The 18,841-nt window shown below is 49.5% G+C and overlaps 1 protein-coding gene across 3 annotated transcripts in view; it reads left to right on the top strand.

Annotated features, from left to right (window-relative positions):
* The first annotated feature begins 4,135 nt into the window (after positions 1–4,135).
* LOC140410990 (prolyl endopeptidase-like) overlaps positions 4,136–18,841 on the top strand; it is a 219,069-nt gene continuing 204,363 nt past the window's right edge. For 2 of the 3 annotated variants that reach the window (XM_072499879.1, XM_072499881.1), the window contains exon 1: positions 4,136–4,254. In XM_072499879.1, coding sequence (XP_072355980.1) covers positions 4,216–4,254 — 39 coding nt within the window. In that variant the 5' untranslated portion in view covers positions 4,136–4,215. The remainder of the gene's footprint in view (positions 4,255–18,841) is intronic. The other variant, XM_072499880.1, reaches the window with a different exon arrangement.

Below are 18,841 nucleotides of genomic sequence, written 5' to 3'. Positions count from 1 at the left end.
GGATGCTTGTCGGACTGGAGGCCTGTGACTGGTGGTGTGCCTCAGGGGGGCCCATTGCTGTCTGTCATGTAGAGCAACGATTTGGATGAGAATGTACAAGGCATGTACAAGCGGCCCGGTAGCACAGTGGTTAGCAATGTAGCTTCACAGCTCCAGGGACCCAGGTTCAATTCTCGACTTTAGGTCACTGTCTGTGAGGAGTCTGCATGGGTTTCCTCCGGGTGCTCCGGTTTCCTCCCACAATCCGAAAGGTGTGCAGGTTAGGTGGATTGGCCATGCTAAATTGCTATCTGTGTTCAAAAAGGATAGGGTGGAGGCGTGGGCTGCTCTTTTCAAGGGCTGGTGCAGACTTGATGGGGCGAATGGCCTCCTTCGGCACTGTAAATTCTATGATTCCATGATCAGTAAGTTTGCAGATGACACTAAAATAGGTGGTATTGTAGACAGTGAGGAAGGTTATCAAAAATTGCAGCAGGATCTTGATCAGCTGGGGAAGTGGGCCAAGAAATGGCAAATGGAGCTCAATACAGATAAGTGTGAGGTGTTACATTTTGGAAAGTCAAATCAAGGTAAGACTTTCACAGTGAATGGTAGGACCTTAGGGAGTATCGTGGAACAGAGGGACCTTGGAGGTGCACGATTCTCTAAAGGTGGAGTCAGAGGTAGAGAGGGTAGCGAACAATGCTTTTGGCATGCTGGCTTTCACCAGTCAGGGCATTGAGTATAAAAGTTGGGAAGTTATGTTGCAATTGTACAGGACGTTGGTGTGGTCTGGAGTATTGTGTTCAGTTTTGGTCACCTTGCTATCGGAAAGATGTTATTAAACTAGAGAGAATGCAGAACAGATTTACAAGGATTTTGCCAGGACTCGAGGGTCTGAGTTATAGGGACAGATTGGATAGGCTGGGACTTTTTTCTTTGGAGCGTAGAAGACCAATGGGTGATCTTATAGAGGTGTTTAAGATCATGAGAGGCATGGATAGGATGAATGCACTCAGTCTTTTTCCCATGGTATGGGAATCGAGAACGAGAGGGCATAGGTTTAAGTTAAGAGGGGAAAGAATGAATGGGAACCTGAGGAACAGCTTTTTTATGCAGAGGGTCGTGTGTATGTGGAATGAGCTGCCGGAGGAAGTGGTTGAGGCAGGGACATTGACAACATTTAAAAGACATTTGGACAGATACATGGATAGTAAAGTTTAGTGATCTGTGTATATTTATAGTTTGTAAAGGATTAACAACATGCATTATAGTGTTAGACAACCACTAGATGGCAGCACTGGATCCATGTATATAAACAGAACTCAGAGGATCTTCCTGCCTCTTTGTACCAGGAAGTGACTAGATAGCAGAGTGTTAGAGAGAGCTAGCTTAGTTGGCACGTGTCGTACACATAGTTAATTCCTCTTCTGATTTACTTAACATCAGTTATAGTTGTGGAAGAGGGAATAAACTCATTAATATTTATATTCGTTAAATGTTATTTGCTTTAAACTGAAGACTGATAGTTTCATTGAACTAAAACCATCACACCATTCTGAGAATAAGCAAAGAGTAACGAGTATTACAATCATGTAATATAACAGAAAGATTTAGAAGGATATGGGCCAAATGGAAGCAAATGGAGTTATCTTAGGTGGGCTTTTTGGTTGACATGGACCAGTTTGGGCCAAAGGGCCTGTCTCCGTGCCCTAGAATCTTTGACGATTCTAGGATGTCCTCTACTGTCAGTGTCCCTCAGTCCTTCCTCCACGTCCCCAAATGTGACATCCATCCCCGCTATCCAAGACTGGTTCCATGTCCTTAGGGTGGGGACCACCACTGGGCTCCTGGAGAGTGTGTGTGTTGGGCGGGAGCAGGGGCCAGCGCTGAGAGACATGCAGGAGGCCACCCCTTACCTTTCCGCGTTAGCCGCCCAGTGGTAAAATGGGAGATTCGGTAGGGCCAGGCCTCCCACGCATCGTCCCCGCTATGCTATGCTTCCACAATACCTTGAGGCAGTTTGAGACAGGCAGAAAGTGAATGACGAGCTGCAAGCTCTTTCAGAGATTGGCACCTGTGACAATTCGGCTGTCAAAGCTGCAAAGCATATTCCGAGAGATGGTAACTTTGGATGTGGAAACCTTGCATTGATGAGGTTAAACAAACAGATGGGGATGGGTTCAAGGCAGACGACCCTGACCTATACAAGAAATCCAGGTACGACCTCCGCAAAGCCATCCGGAATGCCAAGAGAGAATTTCAAACCAAGCTAGAGTCACAGACAGACTCTCGGCGGTTGTGGCAAGGACTAAACAACATAACGGGCTACAAAGCGAAGCCGAACAGTATCTCTGGCAGCAGCGCACCCCTCCTCAATGAACTCAATGCATTCTATGCTCGGTTCGAGCAGGTAACCAACAATCCGCTGGCGAGTGCCCCAGCAGCCCATAATTCACCCATACCCACCATCACAGCTTCCGAAGTCAGATTGGCCTTCCTGAAAATGAACCCTCGGAAGGCGACGGGCCCAGACGGGATCCCTGGTCGTGCACTCAGAGCCTGCGCGGACCAGCTGGCAGAGGTATTCACGGACATCTTTAACCTGTCCCTACTCCACTCCGAGGTCCCCACCTGCTTCAAGAAGACCACCATCATACCGGTACCAAAGAAGAACCAGGCAACGTGCCTCAATGACTACCGACCAGTGGCCCTGACTTCAGTCGTAATGAAGTGCTTCAAGAGGTTGATCATGAAGCGCACCACCTCCATACTCCCAGAACGCCTTGATCCACTGCAATTCGCATACCACTGCAACCGGTCCACATCAGACACCATTTCCCTGGCCCTACACTCATCCCTAGAGCATCTCGAAAATAAGGACTCCTACATTAGACTCCTATTTATTGACTACAGCTCCGCCTTCAACACCATAGTCCCAGCCAAGCTCATATCAAAGCTCCAAAACCTAGGACTTGGCTCCCCACTCTGCAACTGGATCCTCGATTTTCTGACCAACAGACCACAATCAGTAAGAATGAAAAACAACACCTCCTCCACAATAGTCCTCAACACCGGTGCCCCGCAAGGCTGCGTACTTAGCCCCCTACTCTACTCCCTGTACACACACGACTGCGTGGAAAAACTTGGTTCCAACTCCATCTACAAGTTTGCTGACGATACGACCATAGTGGGCCCAATCTCGAATAACGATGAGTCCGAATACAGGAGGGAGATAGAGACCTAGTGGAGTGGTGTAGCGACAACAATCTTTCCCTCAATGCCAGCAAAATTAAAGAGCTGGTAATTGACTTCAGGAAGCAAAGTACTGTACACACCCCTGTCAGCATCAACGGGGCCGAGGTGGAGATGGTTAGCAGTTTCAAATTCCTAGGGGTGCACATCTCCAAAAATCTGTCCTGGTCCACCCACGTCGACGCTACTACCAAGAAAGCACAACAATGCCGATACTTCCTCAGGAAACTAAGGAAATTCGGCATGTGCCCATTGACTCTTACCAACTTTTACAGATGCACCATAAAAGCATCCTATCAGGCTGCATCACAGCCTGGTCTGGCAACTGCTCGGCCCAGGACCGTAAGAAACTTCAGAGAGTCGTGAACACCGCCCAGTTCATCACACGAACCTGCCTCCCTTCCATTGACTCCATTTACACCTCCCGCTGCCTGGGGAAAGCGGGCAGTATAATCAAAGATCCCTCCCACCCGGCTTACTCATTCTTCCAACTTTTTCCATCGGGCAGGAGATACAGAAGTCTGAGAACACACACGAACAGATTCAAAAACAGCTTCTTCCCCACTGTCACCAGACTCCTAAATGACCCTCTTATGGACTGATTTCATTAACACTACACCCTGTATGCTTCATCCGATGCTGGTGTTTATGTAGTTACATTGTATATGTTGTGTTGCCCTATTATGTATTTTCTTTTCTTCCCTTTTCTTCCCATGTACTTAATGATCTGTTGAGCTGCTCGCAGAAAAATACTTTTCACTGTATCTCGGTACACGTGACAATAAACAAATCCAATCCAATCCAATGATGACAGGCTGACACAGGGTGTCAGGTCAGTCTGTGGAGGGGGCGTGGTGACCTTCTCTGGTGCATCGCCTTTCTCTGCCGCTGGGGGCGCACATTTCCGGCAGCGCACGGCTCGGGAGGAAGAGGCGCTCACTGACGTGTCGGCGCGGCGGTTGGTGCACGCGGCTGTGGACAATGGCTCACAAATACCCCGAGGCCCAGCGGCTCGAGACGGTGAGGGAGGGGCTCCGGGGCTTTGTCCAACTGCTCAGCCGGTGGTGTCCGCGGGGCAGCGGCATTCCCCCGAACCTGGGACCACAGGCGTTATTTGTTTACCGGGGAGGGAGGGGAGACCAGTGCCCGGGAAGGGAGGAGGGGAGGGGAGGGGTGGTCAGTGCCCGGGAGGGGAGGGGTGGTCAGTGCCCGGGCTGGGAGGGGAGGGGTGGTCAGTGCCCGGGCTGGGAGGGGAGGGGTGGTCAGTGCCCGGGCTGGGAGGGGAGGGGTGGTCAGTGCCAGGGAGGGGAGGGGTGGTCAGTGCCCGGGCAGGGAGGGGAGGGGTGGTCAGTGCCCGGGCAGGGAGGGGAGGGGTGGTCAGTGCCCGGGAGGGGAGGGGTGGTCAGTGCCCGGGAGGGGAGGGGTGGTCAGTGCCCGGGAGGGGAGGGGAGGGGTGGTCAGTGCCCGGGCTGGGAGGGGAGGGGTGGTCAGTGCCCGGGCTGGGAGGGGAGGGGTGGTCAGTGCCCGGGCGGGGAGGGGAGGGGTGGTCAGTGCCCGGGCTGGGAGGGGAGGGGTGGTCAGTGCCCGGGCTGGGAGGGGAGGGGTGGTCAGTGCCCGGGCAGGGAGGGGAGGGGTGGTCAGTGCCCGGGCTGGGAGGGGAGGGGTGGTCAGTGCCCGGGCTGGGAGGGGAGGGGTGGTCAGTGCCCGGGCTGGGAGGGGAGGGGTGGTCAGTGCCTGGGCAGGGAGGGGAGGGGTGGTCAGTGCCCGGGAGGGGAGGGGAGGTCAGTGCCCGGGAGGGGAGGGGAGGGGTGGTCAGTGCCAGGGAGGGGAGGGGTGGTCAGTGCCCGGGCAGGGAGGGGAGGGGTGGTCAGTGCCCGGGAGGGGAGGGGTGGTCAGTGCCCGGGAGGGGAGGGGAGGGGTGGTCAGTGCCCGGGCTGGGAGGGGAGGGGTGGTCAGTGCCCGGGAGGGGAGGGGTGGTCAGTGCCCGGGCTGGGAGGGGAGGGGTGGTCAGTGCCCGGGCTGGGAGGGGAGGGGTGGTCAGTGCCCGGGCGGGGAGGGGAGGGGTGGTCAGTGCCCGGGCTGGGAGGGGAGGGGTGGTCAGTGCCCGGGCTGGGAGGGGAGGGGTGGTCAGTGCCCGGGCTGGGAGGGGAGGGGTGGTCAGTGCCTGGGCAGGGAGGGGAGGGGTGGTCAGTGCCCGGGCTGGGAGGGGAGGGGTGGTCAGTGCCCGGGCTGGGAGGGGAGGGGTGGTCAGTGCCTGGGCAGGGAGGGGAGGGGTGGTCAGTGCCCGGGAGGGGAGGGGAGGTCAGTGCCCGGGAGGGGAGGGGAGGGGTGGTCAGTGCCAGGGAGGGGAGGGGTGGTCAGTGCCCGGGCAGGGAGGGGAGGGGTGGTCAGTGCCCGGGCAGGGAGGGGAGGGGTGGTCAGTGCCCGGGAGGGGAGGGGAGGTCAGTGCCCGGGAGGGGAGGGGAGGGGAGGGGTGGTCAGTGCCTGGGAGGGGAGGGGTGGTCAGTGCCCGGGCAGGGAGGGGAGGGGTGGTCAGTGCCCGGGAGGGGAGGGGAGGTCAGTGCCCGGGAGGGGAGGGGAGGGGTGGTCAGTGCCTGGGAGGGGAGGGGTGGTCAGTGCCCGGGCAGGGAGGGGAGGGGTGGTCAGTGCCCGGGCAGGGAGGGGAGGGGTGGTCAGTGCCCGGGCAGGGAGGGGTGGTCAGTGCCCGGGCTGGGAGGGGAGGGGTGGTCAGTGCCCGGGAGGGGAGGGGAGGGGAGGGGTGGTCTGTGCCTGGGCAGGGAGGGAAGGGGTTGTCAGTGCCCGGGCGGGGAGGGGAGGGGTGGTCAGTGCCCGGGCGGGGAGGGGAGGGGTGGTCAGTGCCCGGGCGGGGAGGGGAGGGGTGGTCAGTGCCCGGGCTGGGAGGGGAGGGGTGGTCAGTGCCCAGGCTGGGAGGGGAGGGGTGGTCAGTGCCCGGGCTGGGAGGGGAGGGGTGGTCATTGCCCGGGAGGGGAGGGGTGAGTGCCTGGGCGGGGAGGGGAGGGGTGGTCAGTGCCCGGGCTGGGAGGGGAGGGTTGGTCAGTGCCCGGGAGGGGAGGGCTCGGGTGGTCAGTGCCCGGGCAGGGGTGGTCAGTGCCCGGGCAGGGAGGGGAGGGGTAGTCAGTGCCCGGGCTGGGAGGGGAGTGGTGGTCAGTGCCCGGGAGGGGAGGGGAGGGGTGGTCAGTGCCCGGGCAGGGAGGGGAGGGGTGGTCAGTGCCCGGGCAGGGAGGGGAGGGGTGGTCAGTGCCCGGGCAGGGAGGGGAGGGGTGGTCAGTGCCCGGGCAGGGAGGGGAGGGGTGGTCAGTGCCCGGGCAGGGAGGGGAGGGGTGGTCAGTGCCCGGGCAGGGAGGGGAGGGGTGGTCAGTGCCCGGGCAGGGAGGGGAGGGGTGGTCAGTGCCCGGGCAGGGAGGAGAGGGGTGGTCAGTGCCCGGGCAGGGAGGAGAGGGGTGGTCAGTGCCCGGGCAGGGAGGAGAGGGGTGGTCAGTGCCCGGGCAGGGAGGAGAGGGGTGGTCAGTGCCCGGGCAGGGAGGAGAGGGGTGGTCAGTGCCCGGGCAGGGAGGAGAGGGGTGGTCCGTGCCCGGGCAGGGAGGAGAGGGGTGGTCTGTGCCTGGGCAGGGAGGGAAGGGGTTGTCAGTGCCCGGGCAGGGAGGGGAGGTGTGGTCAGTGCCTGGGCAGGGAGGGGAGGGGTGGTCAGTGCCCGGGCTGGGAGGGGAGGGGTGGTCAGTGCCAGGGCAGGGAGGGGAGAGGTGGTCAGTGCCCGGGGTGGGAGGGGAGGAGGGGAGGGGAGGGGTGGTCAGTGCCCGGGTAGGGAGGGGAGGGGTGGTCAGTGCCCGGGGTGGGAGGGGAGGGGTGGTCAGTGCCCGGGCAGGGAGGGGAGGGGTGGTCAGTGCCCGGGGAGGGGTGGTCAGTGCCCGGGAAGGGAGGGGAGGGGTGGTCAGTGCCTGGGAAGGGAGGGGAGGGGAGGGGTGGTCAGTGCCCGGAGGGGAGGGGTATTCAGTGCCCGGAGGGGAGGGGTGGTCAGTGCCTGGAGGGGAGGGGTTGGAGTCTGTATGACCCTTCGACAGAACTGAAAAGTGAGGGAACTGTGATGAATTATGTACTTGGAGAAAGGGGAATGATTGGGGCAGAATGAAAGTCTGCTCGAGGTGGAGTTGAAGAGGGAATGACAAAGATGTCTCTTGTTCTTCAGTTTTTCTCCCACTGAGCAGTGTCTCCGTTCTCCGATTAACACATTCTGCTATCCTACCTTTACGCCATTAACATTCTTCAGTCCCGAGTTGCACCATGAGCCCCTTTGTCTCATGTCCATGACATCTTTTGCTCTCCTAAACTCGGACCTAATGCTGATTTTACATTCTGCCCCAACGCCCTCTCCTGGCATATTTAATCATCACATTTCAATCCTTTTTCAGTTCTGTGGAAGGGTCTATGGATTTGAAACACTAACTCTGTTTCCCATTCCACGGATGCTGCCAGACCTGCTGAGTTTATCCAACACTCTGATTTTTATTTCACAAGGTTTTTTAATGCTTAATTCACAAAAGCCGCACTATTTTCTTGAACAAGAAAGCGGTTAAAGTAAGTAGGAACCGGAGGAAAAGAAATGCAACATTTTTATTTCCTATACCGTGTTAGAGAAGTATTTATAATGTCATGTTGGAAAGATAGAATGAACCTGCCTTTAAAGTCATTCCAGATCAATGATTGAAAATCTAATTAGATCCTATAGTAAAATGAGCTCCACCAACCACACTCCTATTTCATGGGTGTATGTTTATCTCTGGGTCAGGAGTAGTGTGCTTCACATGACCAGTATAGATTTAAAAGAAAAGGAAGAATGGATGTCAGTTCCCATTAAAAAGCAAAATAAATCCAGCAGATAGTGGGTGCAAGAAAAAAACTGCAAAAATATTCAAAGAAAATATTGAGAGCTACAAAAGATAAATTGAAAAAAAAGTTAATGGATATTGAAGAGCAAAAGGAATGGGAACATGAGTAGACTACGCTAACAGTAAAAGTTCTACAAACTGCTAGCACTTTGGAATGGAGGATAAGGGTGGTCAGTGCCTGGGAGGGGAGAGGTGGCCAGTGCTCGGGAAGGGAGGGGAGGGGTGATAGGAACAATTGTGCTTGTGCGTTTTGGCCCTTACTGAGGCTGTTGCCGCCTGCGCAATTGTCCCAATGCATTTCTGGTTGATGGCAGGAGATCAGAATATGGGGTTCTAGTGAGTTTGTTTTGCAACAGCATTGAGTTCACACATGTCAAGTTGCCACTTACCTTGTAGTTGAATTTGCACCGGCAAATGCTTGTTCCCTTAAGCTGTTTGGCCCATCGAGCCTGCTGTCATTCAATAGGATCATGGCTGATCCGACATCCATCACGTCCACTTTTCCATAACCCTTGATTTCCTTACTGATCAAGAATCTGTCTTCTCGGCCTTAAATATACCCACGGATTCTGCCCCCATAGCTCTCTGTGGCAAGGGAGTGCAAAAGACTCAATTCTGAGAGAGGAAATTCTTCCAACTCGGTCTTAAATGGGCGCCCCTATATTTTGAGACTATGCCTTCTGGTCCTAGACTGTCCCATGAGATTAAACATCATCTCAGCAATTACCCTTAAGAATTCTATATGTTTCAATGAGATCACCTCATTATTCTAAATTCCAATGTGTAGAGTTCCTTTGCTCATAAGACACTCCCTCCATACCAGGGATCATCCTAGGGTACCTTCTCTGAACCGCCCCCAATGAAATAATACCTTTCTTTAAATAAGGGGACCGAAACTGCTCACAGTGCTCCAGATGTGGTCTCACCAGTACCGTGTACAGTCGCAGCAAGACTTCCCTGCTCTTAAAATCTAAACCCCTTGGAAAAATGGCCAACATTCTATTAGCCTTTCTGATTACCTGCCATACTTGTGTGCTAGCTTTCTGTGTTTTGTGCACAAGTACCCCCAAGTCACTGTGTTGCAGCTTTCTGCAAATTTTCTCCATTTAAACAATGCTCTTTTGTCCTCTCTTCCAGAATGAAGAACCACACATTTTCCCACATTGTACTCCATGTGCCAATTTTTTGGCCACTTAGCAATATCTCTTTGCAAACTGTTTGTATCCCTCTCGCAACTTGCCTTTCCACCTATTTTTGTGTCATCTGCAAATTTGGCTACAGTACATTTGCTTTCTTCCTCCAAGTCATTAATATATATTTAAACCATTGCGGTCCCAGCACTGATTCCTGTGGAATTCCACTGGTTACAGGTCACCAACCTGAAAAAGAACCCCTCGTCCCTACTTGCTGTTTGCTCCCAGTTCTCTATCCATGCCAATATACTACCTCAAAACACCATGGGCTCTGACTTAACCTGTTGTGAGACACCTTGTCGAATTCCTTCTGTAGGTCCAAATACTGGTTCCCCTCTTTTTTTTCAAATAAATTTAGAGTACCCAATTTACTGTGGCCAATCTACCTATCCTGCACATCTTTGGGTTGTGGGGGCGAAACCCATGCAAACACGGGGAGAATGTGCAAACTCCACACGGACAGTGACCCAGAGCCGGGAACGAACCTGGGACCTCGGCACCGTGAGGCAGCAGTGCTATCCACTGCGCCACCTTGCTGCCCTACTGGTTCCCCTCTAACCATTCTGGTTGAGACTTCTTTGAAAAACTGATAAATTAGTCAGACACTATTTCCTTTTCATGAAGTCATGTTGACTGCTTGATTAGATTATGATTTTCCAAATGCGCTGCTATTACTTTCTTAATAATTGATTCCAGCATTTTTCCAACATTAGCTGTTAGTCTAATTGGAGTAGAGTTCCCCGCTTTTTGTCTCCCTCCCTTTTTAAATAGGAGTGTTAAATGGTAGTTTTCCAATCATCCAGTACTTCTTCAGAATCTAAAGATTTTTGGAAAATTACAACTAATGTATCCACTATCTTTGAAGCTGCTTCTTTTAGGATCCTAGGATGCAAGCCCTAGGGCCTGGGATCTTGCTGCTTTTAGCCCCATTGGTTTGTTGAATACTGCATCTCTAGAGATGGTATTTAATTCCTCCTGCGTATTCTTTAGTATTATTGGGATGTTTGAAGTATCTTGCACCATTAAGACTGATGCAAAACATCTGTTTAACTCCTCTGCCATTTCCTTGTTCCCCATAACTGAGGATTCTTTTGCAGCCAGTCCGGATGAAATGATCAGTCGAACACCTCGTTACTTTAACATATGTTTATTTCTCGGCCGGGGCTAAGACCACTGTATCTCTTGAGAGTTACAACAGCAAGCCAAAATCAATACATCTAACAGCAGTTCTTATACAGTTTTTGGTTCATTTCTGAGGGCAGCTCCCTCGCATTCCATTTTGCTGAAGGCAGCCCCCCTCGCCTTTCATCTGTGCCTTTAGTTTAATTATGATTATTTTCAAGCCTAGCGCAACCCTTCCCAAGGCCGTTACTGCAATTTGGTACAAAAACAAGTGATTTCAGCTTGCTACCAAAAGCCTGTAAAAGCCAGTCTTGACATTTCTTCACACAAAGCTTGATCTAACATTTTGTTTTTCCCCTAAAGTTCCAATCCATCTTGAGCCAAACTCTCATTCCCCCTTTTATCATTTCATGATAACTTCTAATCCAATCGTCTCAGTCTCTCCCATTCTATTTGCATTTCTATCATTTCCTCATATTCCTCTGCACTTTCTTTCACATCCATTAACTCTTCAAAGCGCACTTCATGTTGCTGCATTAACTGTTGAGAAATTACTGCTGCACTGACACTTTTACACAAGCATTTCATTAGGAAGCGAAGCATAATTATTACAAGTATTACAACTACCAGGATTATCAATCCATGCACTAGGTAAGACCCCCATGATCTGGCAAACAACCAATCTAACCACCCATCTCTTGATATTTCATGCAGTTTCTTAACCTCTTTGCTGATATGATCCATGAGGTGGGTGATGTTCTCCAAACTATCGGGGATGTAGGTGCAACATTCCGAACCGATCATGGCACAAGTCCCACCTTTGTTTGCAAGGAGGTAATCGAGGGCCATTCGGTTTTGTAGGGCTACAGTTCTTATTGCCACCATTTCATTATTTATCTCAGTCAATGCTTCAGTGGTGTCGTTTGCTACCTCTTCCAGGATTTTTGCTATCTTCCTTATTTCCTTAATTGCAAGAGCTACCCCGATAGGGGGAAGCAGGAGCCCAAAGTATCGTTGCGTTTCGGTTATTGCTGTCTTTTGTCGCTTCATCATTTGGTAATGGTCGCCTAAATTGGTGAGGTGGTGTATAAAGGGGACTACATACCCCAGATAACGGGATCCTGTCCAATTCTCTGGCAGCCAGGGATATGCCTTGTGGCCACAAATAAAGTAGGTCCCATTGTATGAAGTGAGTTTGTCCACATCAAACCCTTGGGCCATCAGGGAGTACTTGAAGGTACCTGTCCCATTTGCGTATCGGACATCCAGTGTACACCCATAAAACTGAGGAGACGTATATACGGGATAGATCTCGGATATGTTGGCCACCACAAATCTGTGCTCGCATTGACTAGCACCTACAAATATCCCTTTAACCACATTCCTTACTAAACATATTATTCCCAGTGGTCTTCCCATGTTGGTGGTATTAGTGAGGTTAAGAAACGGAGGCTAGTGGGATTTGTTATAACTTGGTTGGTACCACATCTCAAAGGTGTTCATTGGATAGCCCCCCCTCTTTCCAAGGTCTTGGGGATATGAGGAGAAACGATAAACTAGAAGCTGCCCCGCCGCCTGGGTGTCTTACCATAGATGCAATTCTTATAGTCCTGGGAGATTGACGAGTACTATCCTGGTAAATATACCATTCTACTGTTTCTGACAGGTTAAGCGGAACAGGTCTGAGGGGGAATCCCTCCCTTAGCATGGGTCGGGATATGTGTACATACCCAGCAACCAGAAACATTCACATTCTTTGCGTACACATATGACCTATACAGATACATGTTTACATGTAATTCCCTTTTTTCCCGCAGCCTTACCCTCCCTTGGTCAACGCATCCCAAGGGTAAAGTCTTTTTTTTAAATTTCTGCAGCTATAGTCCCATTTACAGTTGACCTGATGACAGGGTAGGTTGCCCTTAGTCACTCCACTGATGAGTGTGGTCCGATTGCATCGTTGTACGTAGGCCGAACATCCGTCCGCAGGGGTCGCGTTCCAAGGTCCTTCTCCTGGGCCTTGACTGGTGCATTGTAAGGTGTCTCCTCGACAGAGGTGATGAGTCCGTCTTCCCTTGGGGCCACAGGTTCTTCGCTTGGCCTCTCCTCCCGTATCCAAAAGTCACAGCAGGGTTACGATAATAAGGCTGTCCTTCATCCCGTGAATGATGCTGAGGTTATTACCAAGGGCTCGAAACAGAGGGTTATTCTCTATTGCATTTTCACAACCATACAATGGTGGATGTGGATCCAGGCATTTCTGCCTTCCACTTATACAGCAGTGGGAGTAGTGAGTAGGACCTGGTGTGGTCCTTCCCATCGGGGTTCTAATCCTTTCCTAACCCATTTACGAATCAGAACATACTCCCCCGGATTAATAGTAACAGAACTGGACAAGGGAGGTATCTCCTCTTAAGCGGCTCGTACCCGTGAATGGAGGTCTTTTAGTACTTTAGTCAAGGCTACCACATAGTTGGCCATTTCAGTAGTCATATGGTGAAACTGTACTTCCTTATGTTTCCCTTGAGGAGTACGCAAGGGCCTTCCGTATAAAAGTTCGGCGGGACTCAGTCGTGTCTTTCCAGCTGGGGTTGCACGTATTTGGAAGAGAGCAATAGGCAATAATTTGAGCCAAGTGGCTCCAGTCTCTGCCTGTAGTTTTGCCAGTTTTGTTTTTAATGTCTGATTAGCCCTTTCTACCATTCCCGCTGCTTGGGGTCGGTATGCGCAATGTAATTGTTGTTTTATTCCCAGCTGAGTACAAAATTCCTCATTGATCTGTCCGACAAAATGAGGTCCATTATCAGAGCTTAATCGAAATGGAATCCCAAATCTAGGAACAATTTTTTGCATCAAAACTTTCACTACCGTGGAAGCTTTGTTATCTACAGTGGGGTAAGCATCTATCCATTTGCTAAATACATCAACAATAACCAATACATGTTTATAACATTGGCATCTTTCCAACTCAATGTAATCCATCTGGAGTGTCTCAAAGGGACCTTCCGGTAGCGGGGTTTTACCCATTTCACAGGGTATTGTTTTACCAGGATTATACTGCTGACATACTAGGCAACGACTGCTAATGTTTTGCGCTATATCTTGCAGTCTTGGATGCCACCATGTTTTGAGCAATACATCACCCGTAGCTCGCGCAACACAATGAGTTGCAAAGTGAACACATTCGGTGACCCAGGCTGCTAATGCATCTGGCATACAAGATTGCCCTGCCAGGGTGACCCACAATTTGTTTACAGGATCATAACAATATCCCAATTCTTCCCATAGTCTTTTTACACAAGCAGGAGCGTCCTCCTGTAACTGAATGACGTCAGTGATGGTCGGCATTGGCTTTTCAGAGGGAGACTGACCCTTAAGAGCTTTTAGTCTGGCTCATCATTTTTGGTACCACCATGTCTCTTAAGCGAGAAGCCTCTTTGGCCTGGTGGTCCGTCTGCCGATTACCCGCGTCCACCAGGGTTTTTCCATTTGTATGTGCTGCACATTTTATAACCGCAATCTATTTTGGAAGCATTAGAGCTTGTAATAATTGTGTAACCAATTGTTTATGAGATATCTGAGTACCCGCTGATGTCAGAAATCCCCTGTTTTTCCATAATTGGCCAAAATCGTGTGTGACCCCAAAGGCATATCGGGAATCAGTGTAGATATTTACAATTTTATCTTTCCCTAATACACAGGCTCGAATAAGTGCAAAAAGTTCAGCCTGTTGGGCGGAAAAGGGAGTTTTGAATGCTGCTGCTTCAAGTGTTTCTCCTTGTTGGTTAACAATTGCATACCCTGATAATCTATCCCCCCTTTCACCGATGGATGAACTACCATCGGTGAATAGGTTCAGATCAGCATTTGGTATTGGAGAATCAGTGAGATCATCGCGTAATGACGCATCGTCTTGTAAGAGAAAAAGACAGTCATGAGTCGGGGACTCAGTGGCGTTAGGCGGGTCGGAAAGGAAACTAGCGGGGTTAATAGTAGTGCAGTGCCGGAACTGAAGTTTCGGGTTATTGAGGAGATAAATCTCATATTTATTTTGACGCGCCATAGTTAGGTGCTGAGTCTGAAGTTGATCGAGCAGGGCCGTGACTGAATGTGAACTATAAATAACAATATCCTGCTGAAGAATGAGATTAGCCGCTGACTGGAGACTATTGTAAATAGAGGCTAAAATCTGAGTACATCCAGGATAGCCGAGTGCAACTGGATCAAGTTTAGACGAGTAATAAGCTATAGGACGGTGGCGATCCCCATGTTTCTGGGTAAGTACCGCAGTGGCACAACTGGCTAAAACAGTACAATAAAGTTGGAAAGGTCGATCATAAAGGGGGCGTCCTAGTGCTGGCGCCCTCATTAAGGCGTCTTTTAGCCGATGGAAGGCCTCTTGGGCTTCTGTACTTAACTGGAACTCTCCAGCGTTATTGGTGTATGGGGTCAATAGCCGGGTATCTAGGGCGATATTCGGAATCCATTGCCGACAATAATTAACCATTCCGAGCCATTTACGGACATCCTTAGCCGTTGTGGGTGCAGGGTACTGACAAATGGGCTGAACTCGACTTGGTGATAGCGCCCGTGCATCGGCGGATAAAAGGATACCCAGCAACCGGACTGTTGGTTGGGCTACTACTACTTTGGCGGGTGACACAATGTATCCTAAAATTGAAAGGTAATTTAATAATTGAGCCGTATCTTCTTTAAACTTTGTTCTGACGGGCTTGCGATCAGTAAATCGTCAACATACTGTACGAGGGTGGATCCCCCTTTTAATTCTATGGGCTGTAATTGTTGTTGGAGATAGCGGGAGAAAAGAGTAGGCGAATGTATAAATCCTTGAGACAACCTAGTCCATGTGTATTGTTGATTTTGATATGTCAAGGCAAAGAGATACTGTGAATCCGGGTGCAAGGGGAGGGCGAAAAAGGCATGCTGGAGATCCGCCAGGGAAAATGTTGTAGCGTCCGCTGGGACTTGGGCTAAAATGTGGGCTGGATTTGGGACCAATGCGTGAAGGGGTTGCACAATGGCATTAATTGAGCGCAGATCTTGGACGAGGCGATATTGATCTGGCTTGCCGGGCTTCGGGACTGCTGGTATTGGAGTATTACAAGGAGAGTGACACGGAACCAAAACTTGTTGCCGAATAAGATTCTGTATAAGTGCCTCTAGTGAATTCTACAGGGATAGTCAAGAACTGTCAACTTAAGAGAACTGTCATTATTCTGAATATTGCTTTATTAATTTTAAGAAACCAACATATCTTGCTAGTAGTGCCTTCTTTAATAGAATCGATGAATTCATCTACAGAAAACCTATATGTTTAATAAGTTATTGTGTTTGATATTTTAAAATAAATGTTTAGAATTAGCCTGGAAATTAAAACTTCAAACAGTGTGGAAGCTGGTTTTAAAAAACAAAACAACTCTAATTAAAAAGAACAGATCGTTCAAGGACATTTGATAACGGGAATTTGGCAGCAATCCAACTTTTATTCCCAGTCCATTTGAGTGACAAATACAATTTTTGAAAAAAAGTTTGGAGATGTGAATGGCATCATTCCAAACTATACGCCTCTTTTGTCTCTGCAAGAAAATTAACCCTTTCAACAAGCTTTTGTGTATAATCCAGAAGATGTCAAAGTGCAGAATGTTGTACTTTCATTCCCAATAACTCGAAAGAAGTTAAAGATTTGGCATTATATATCCAAAAAGAAATCAAAAAACTTGATCCACCCCAATTTATCTTCCAATTGTACCCCCAATCGATGAATTTGAGCTGAAATACTATTATTGAAATGTTACTGATCAATCAACTGTTTGACTGTATTATATTGTATAATTTATTAATACTGAATCAGTAGTATCAAATTTGATTAATTTATTAATTATAATAATTATTTTGAAATGCCTGGTTGTTGGGCCCCTGTGGTTGGCAGGGTTGTATGCTATATTGGGAACTTGCTGGACGGGAAACTGACACTGCGGTTGATAGTCGTCTGGGTAATCAGGGAAATCCACCTCTGGTGCCCCCTCTTTACCCGGGACTAACTCATGATTCATCTGTGAGAATTGATTAGCATGGGTTTTAGAACGAGTGCGAGTCGCCGGACCTCCTTGTGGAGGTGGTGATAGTGGCGTTGGGAGCGGTGGATAAAGGGCTTGAATGTACACATCTTTAATGTAATTTCTAACATGGTCACACCAGAGGAATAAAGAGTTTTTTTTTGTCTGAAACATCATTTGTTTTAGAACAGTTTGAACTACAATCAGAACCCTGGGAATGTAAGGTGGAGGCGGTCGTAGTGGCGGTGTAACGGTCGGTCGTCCCCTATATTGCCAATTTTCAGGGTCGTCCTCATCGTCTCCCTCGGTCAAGGGAAGACCGGCCATTTGACCGTACGGTCCTGATTTAGAAATGGGGGGGTTTTCCAGACTTAGGTCTTTTTCTATGGTGGGCTCATTCCTTTTTTCAAAACCTCCGCAGTCTTAACAATTCCCCCTTCTGTTAATTCAATACCCAATTTTAAAGCGTTAGCCGGCCAATTAGCCAATAAAGATGTATTTTTAAAATTTTTGGCAGTGCTCCCGCCATAACTCAGTCAATTTCTTAGCCGTGGAGCTACGGTTATGTTGCCAAATAATATGCTGTGCCTTTATAACAGTAGGCAAATCTTTTGATCCTCCCAGGGGCCATTTCCCCTTTCCCAATTTCTTGTGCAATTCTCCTGATAACTGCCGCAGCTGCTGAGAATGTTCCGGATACTATTCACAAAGAGTTTGAAGCGCGCTTCCATTATCAGAGGTACTATCTAAAGTATTACCCATTGTCTCCTATCCTCGGATGATCCTTGTGGTTTCCTATTTAATTTTGGTAGCGATCCTAAATCGCCTATTCAATCAAGAATTTAAACGGGGTTACCCTGCCCCGTTGCCCAATCAAAAATGCTAAATCAAATTGTTCAAAAGTGACTTTTAGAAGGTCAAAGTCTGGAAATGAAACATGAAAAGAGAGAGAGGACTGATTTAAACAGTCTGACAGACTCGGAATCAAAGACAGAACTAACAGACAGACAGACTCAGAGAATTAAAGACAGAACTAACAGATTTAAGAAATTGTTCGAGTGGTCCGACAGGGCACGCAACGGTCAAGCCCTGTTTATTATGTTTCCTTTATGTGTTATCCGCACCACCATTTAAATTTTATAATATATAATTTGGACAGAGTTATCCGTTCTCCGTAATATTCAATCTGATCAACCCGAAGTGTCGAACAAGTCTAGACACCGGTTGATATACTTATTTATCGAAAACCACCTTTTATCGCGAAGGTATTAGGCAACCCTAAGGATCATCATCACTCATTTACCCAGAGATTTAAGGAGGACTCTAACCTCCCAAGGTTTCCAACCCGGGACTTTAGGAAGGATTTTAACCTCCCAGGGACTCCAACCCGGACTGTTTAGGGATGACTCTAACCTCCCAAGGTTTCCAACCCGGGACTTTAGGAAGGTCCAACCTTCCTGGGACTCCAACCCTTTCAACCCTTCTTCGTAACGGGTTCGCCGGACTGCTTTGATTTCGTCAAAGTCTCCACCGAAACCGAACAGCAGGGCGTGGCCACACTCTGGACAGCCAAGGGGGAAACCAAAGTGGTAGCAAGGGTACTCGCGTTTGGTGGCCATTTCCCCCCTCAGCGTCCAAATGCGATCAGTCTGTTACGCCGTCAGGTTCCAGGGAGGCTCCTTGAAATCCCACTCCTGACACCAAATGAGGATTCTTTTGCACCCAGTCCGGATGAAATGATCAGTCGAACACCTCGTTACTTTAACATATGTTTATTTCTCGGCCGGGGCTAAGACCACTGTATCTCTTGAGAGTTACAACAGCAAGCCAAAATCAATACATCTAACAGCAGTTCTTATACAGTTTTTGGTTCATTTCTGAGGGCAGCTCCCTCGCATTCCATTTTGCTGAAGGCAGCCCCCCTCGCCTTTCATCTGTGCTTTTAGTTTAATTATGATTATTTTCAAGCCTAGCGCAACCCTTCCCAAGGCCGTTACTGCAATTTGTCTGGTACAAAAACAAGTGATTTCAGCTTGCTACCAAAAGCCTGTGAAAGCCAGTCTTGACATTTCTTCACACAAAGCTTGATCTAACATTTTGCTTTTCCCCTAAAGTTCCAATCCATCTTGAGCCAAACTCCCATAACTACCTCCCCAAATTCATTTTCTAGGGGGCTTATGTTCACTTTGACCTCTCTTCCTTTTTAGATATTTAAAGAAGCACTGATTGTCAGTTTTTTATATTCCTTGTTAGTTTGCCCTTGTAGTTTATTTTCTACCTCTTTATTACCTCTAGCCAGACACTTACTGAG

Source organism: Scyliorhinus torazame, chromosome 4 (genome assembly GCF_047496885.1).
Source record: "Scyliorhinus torazame isolate Kashiwa2021f chromosome 4, sScyTor2.1, whole genome shotgun sequence".
Taxonomy (NCBI): Eukaryota; Metazoa; Chordata; class Chondrichthyes; order Carcharhiniformes; family Scyliorhinidae; genus Scyliorhinus; species Scyliorhinus torazame.
Note: the sequence above shows the minus strand (reverse complement) of the source record. Positions and strands in the feature narration are given on the sequence as shown.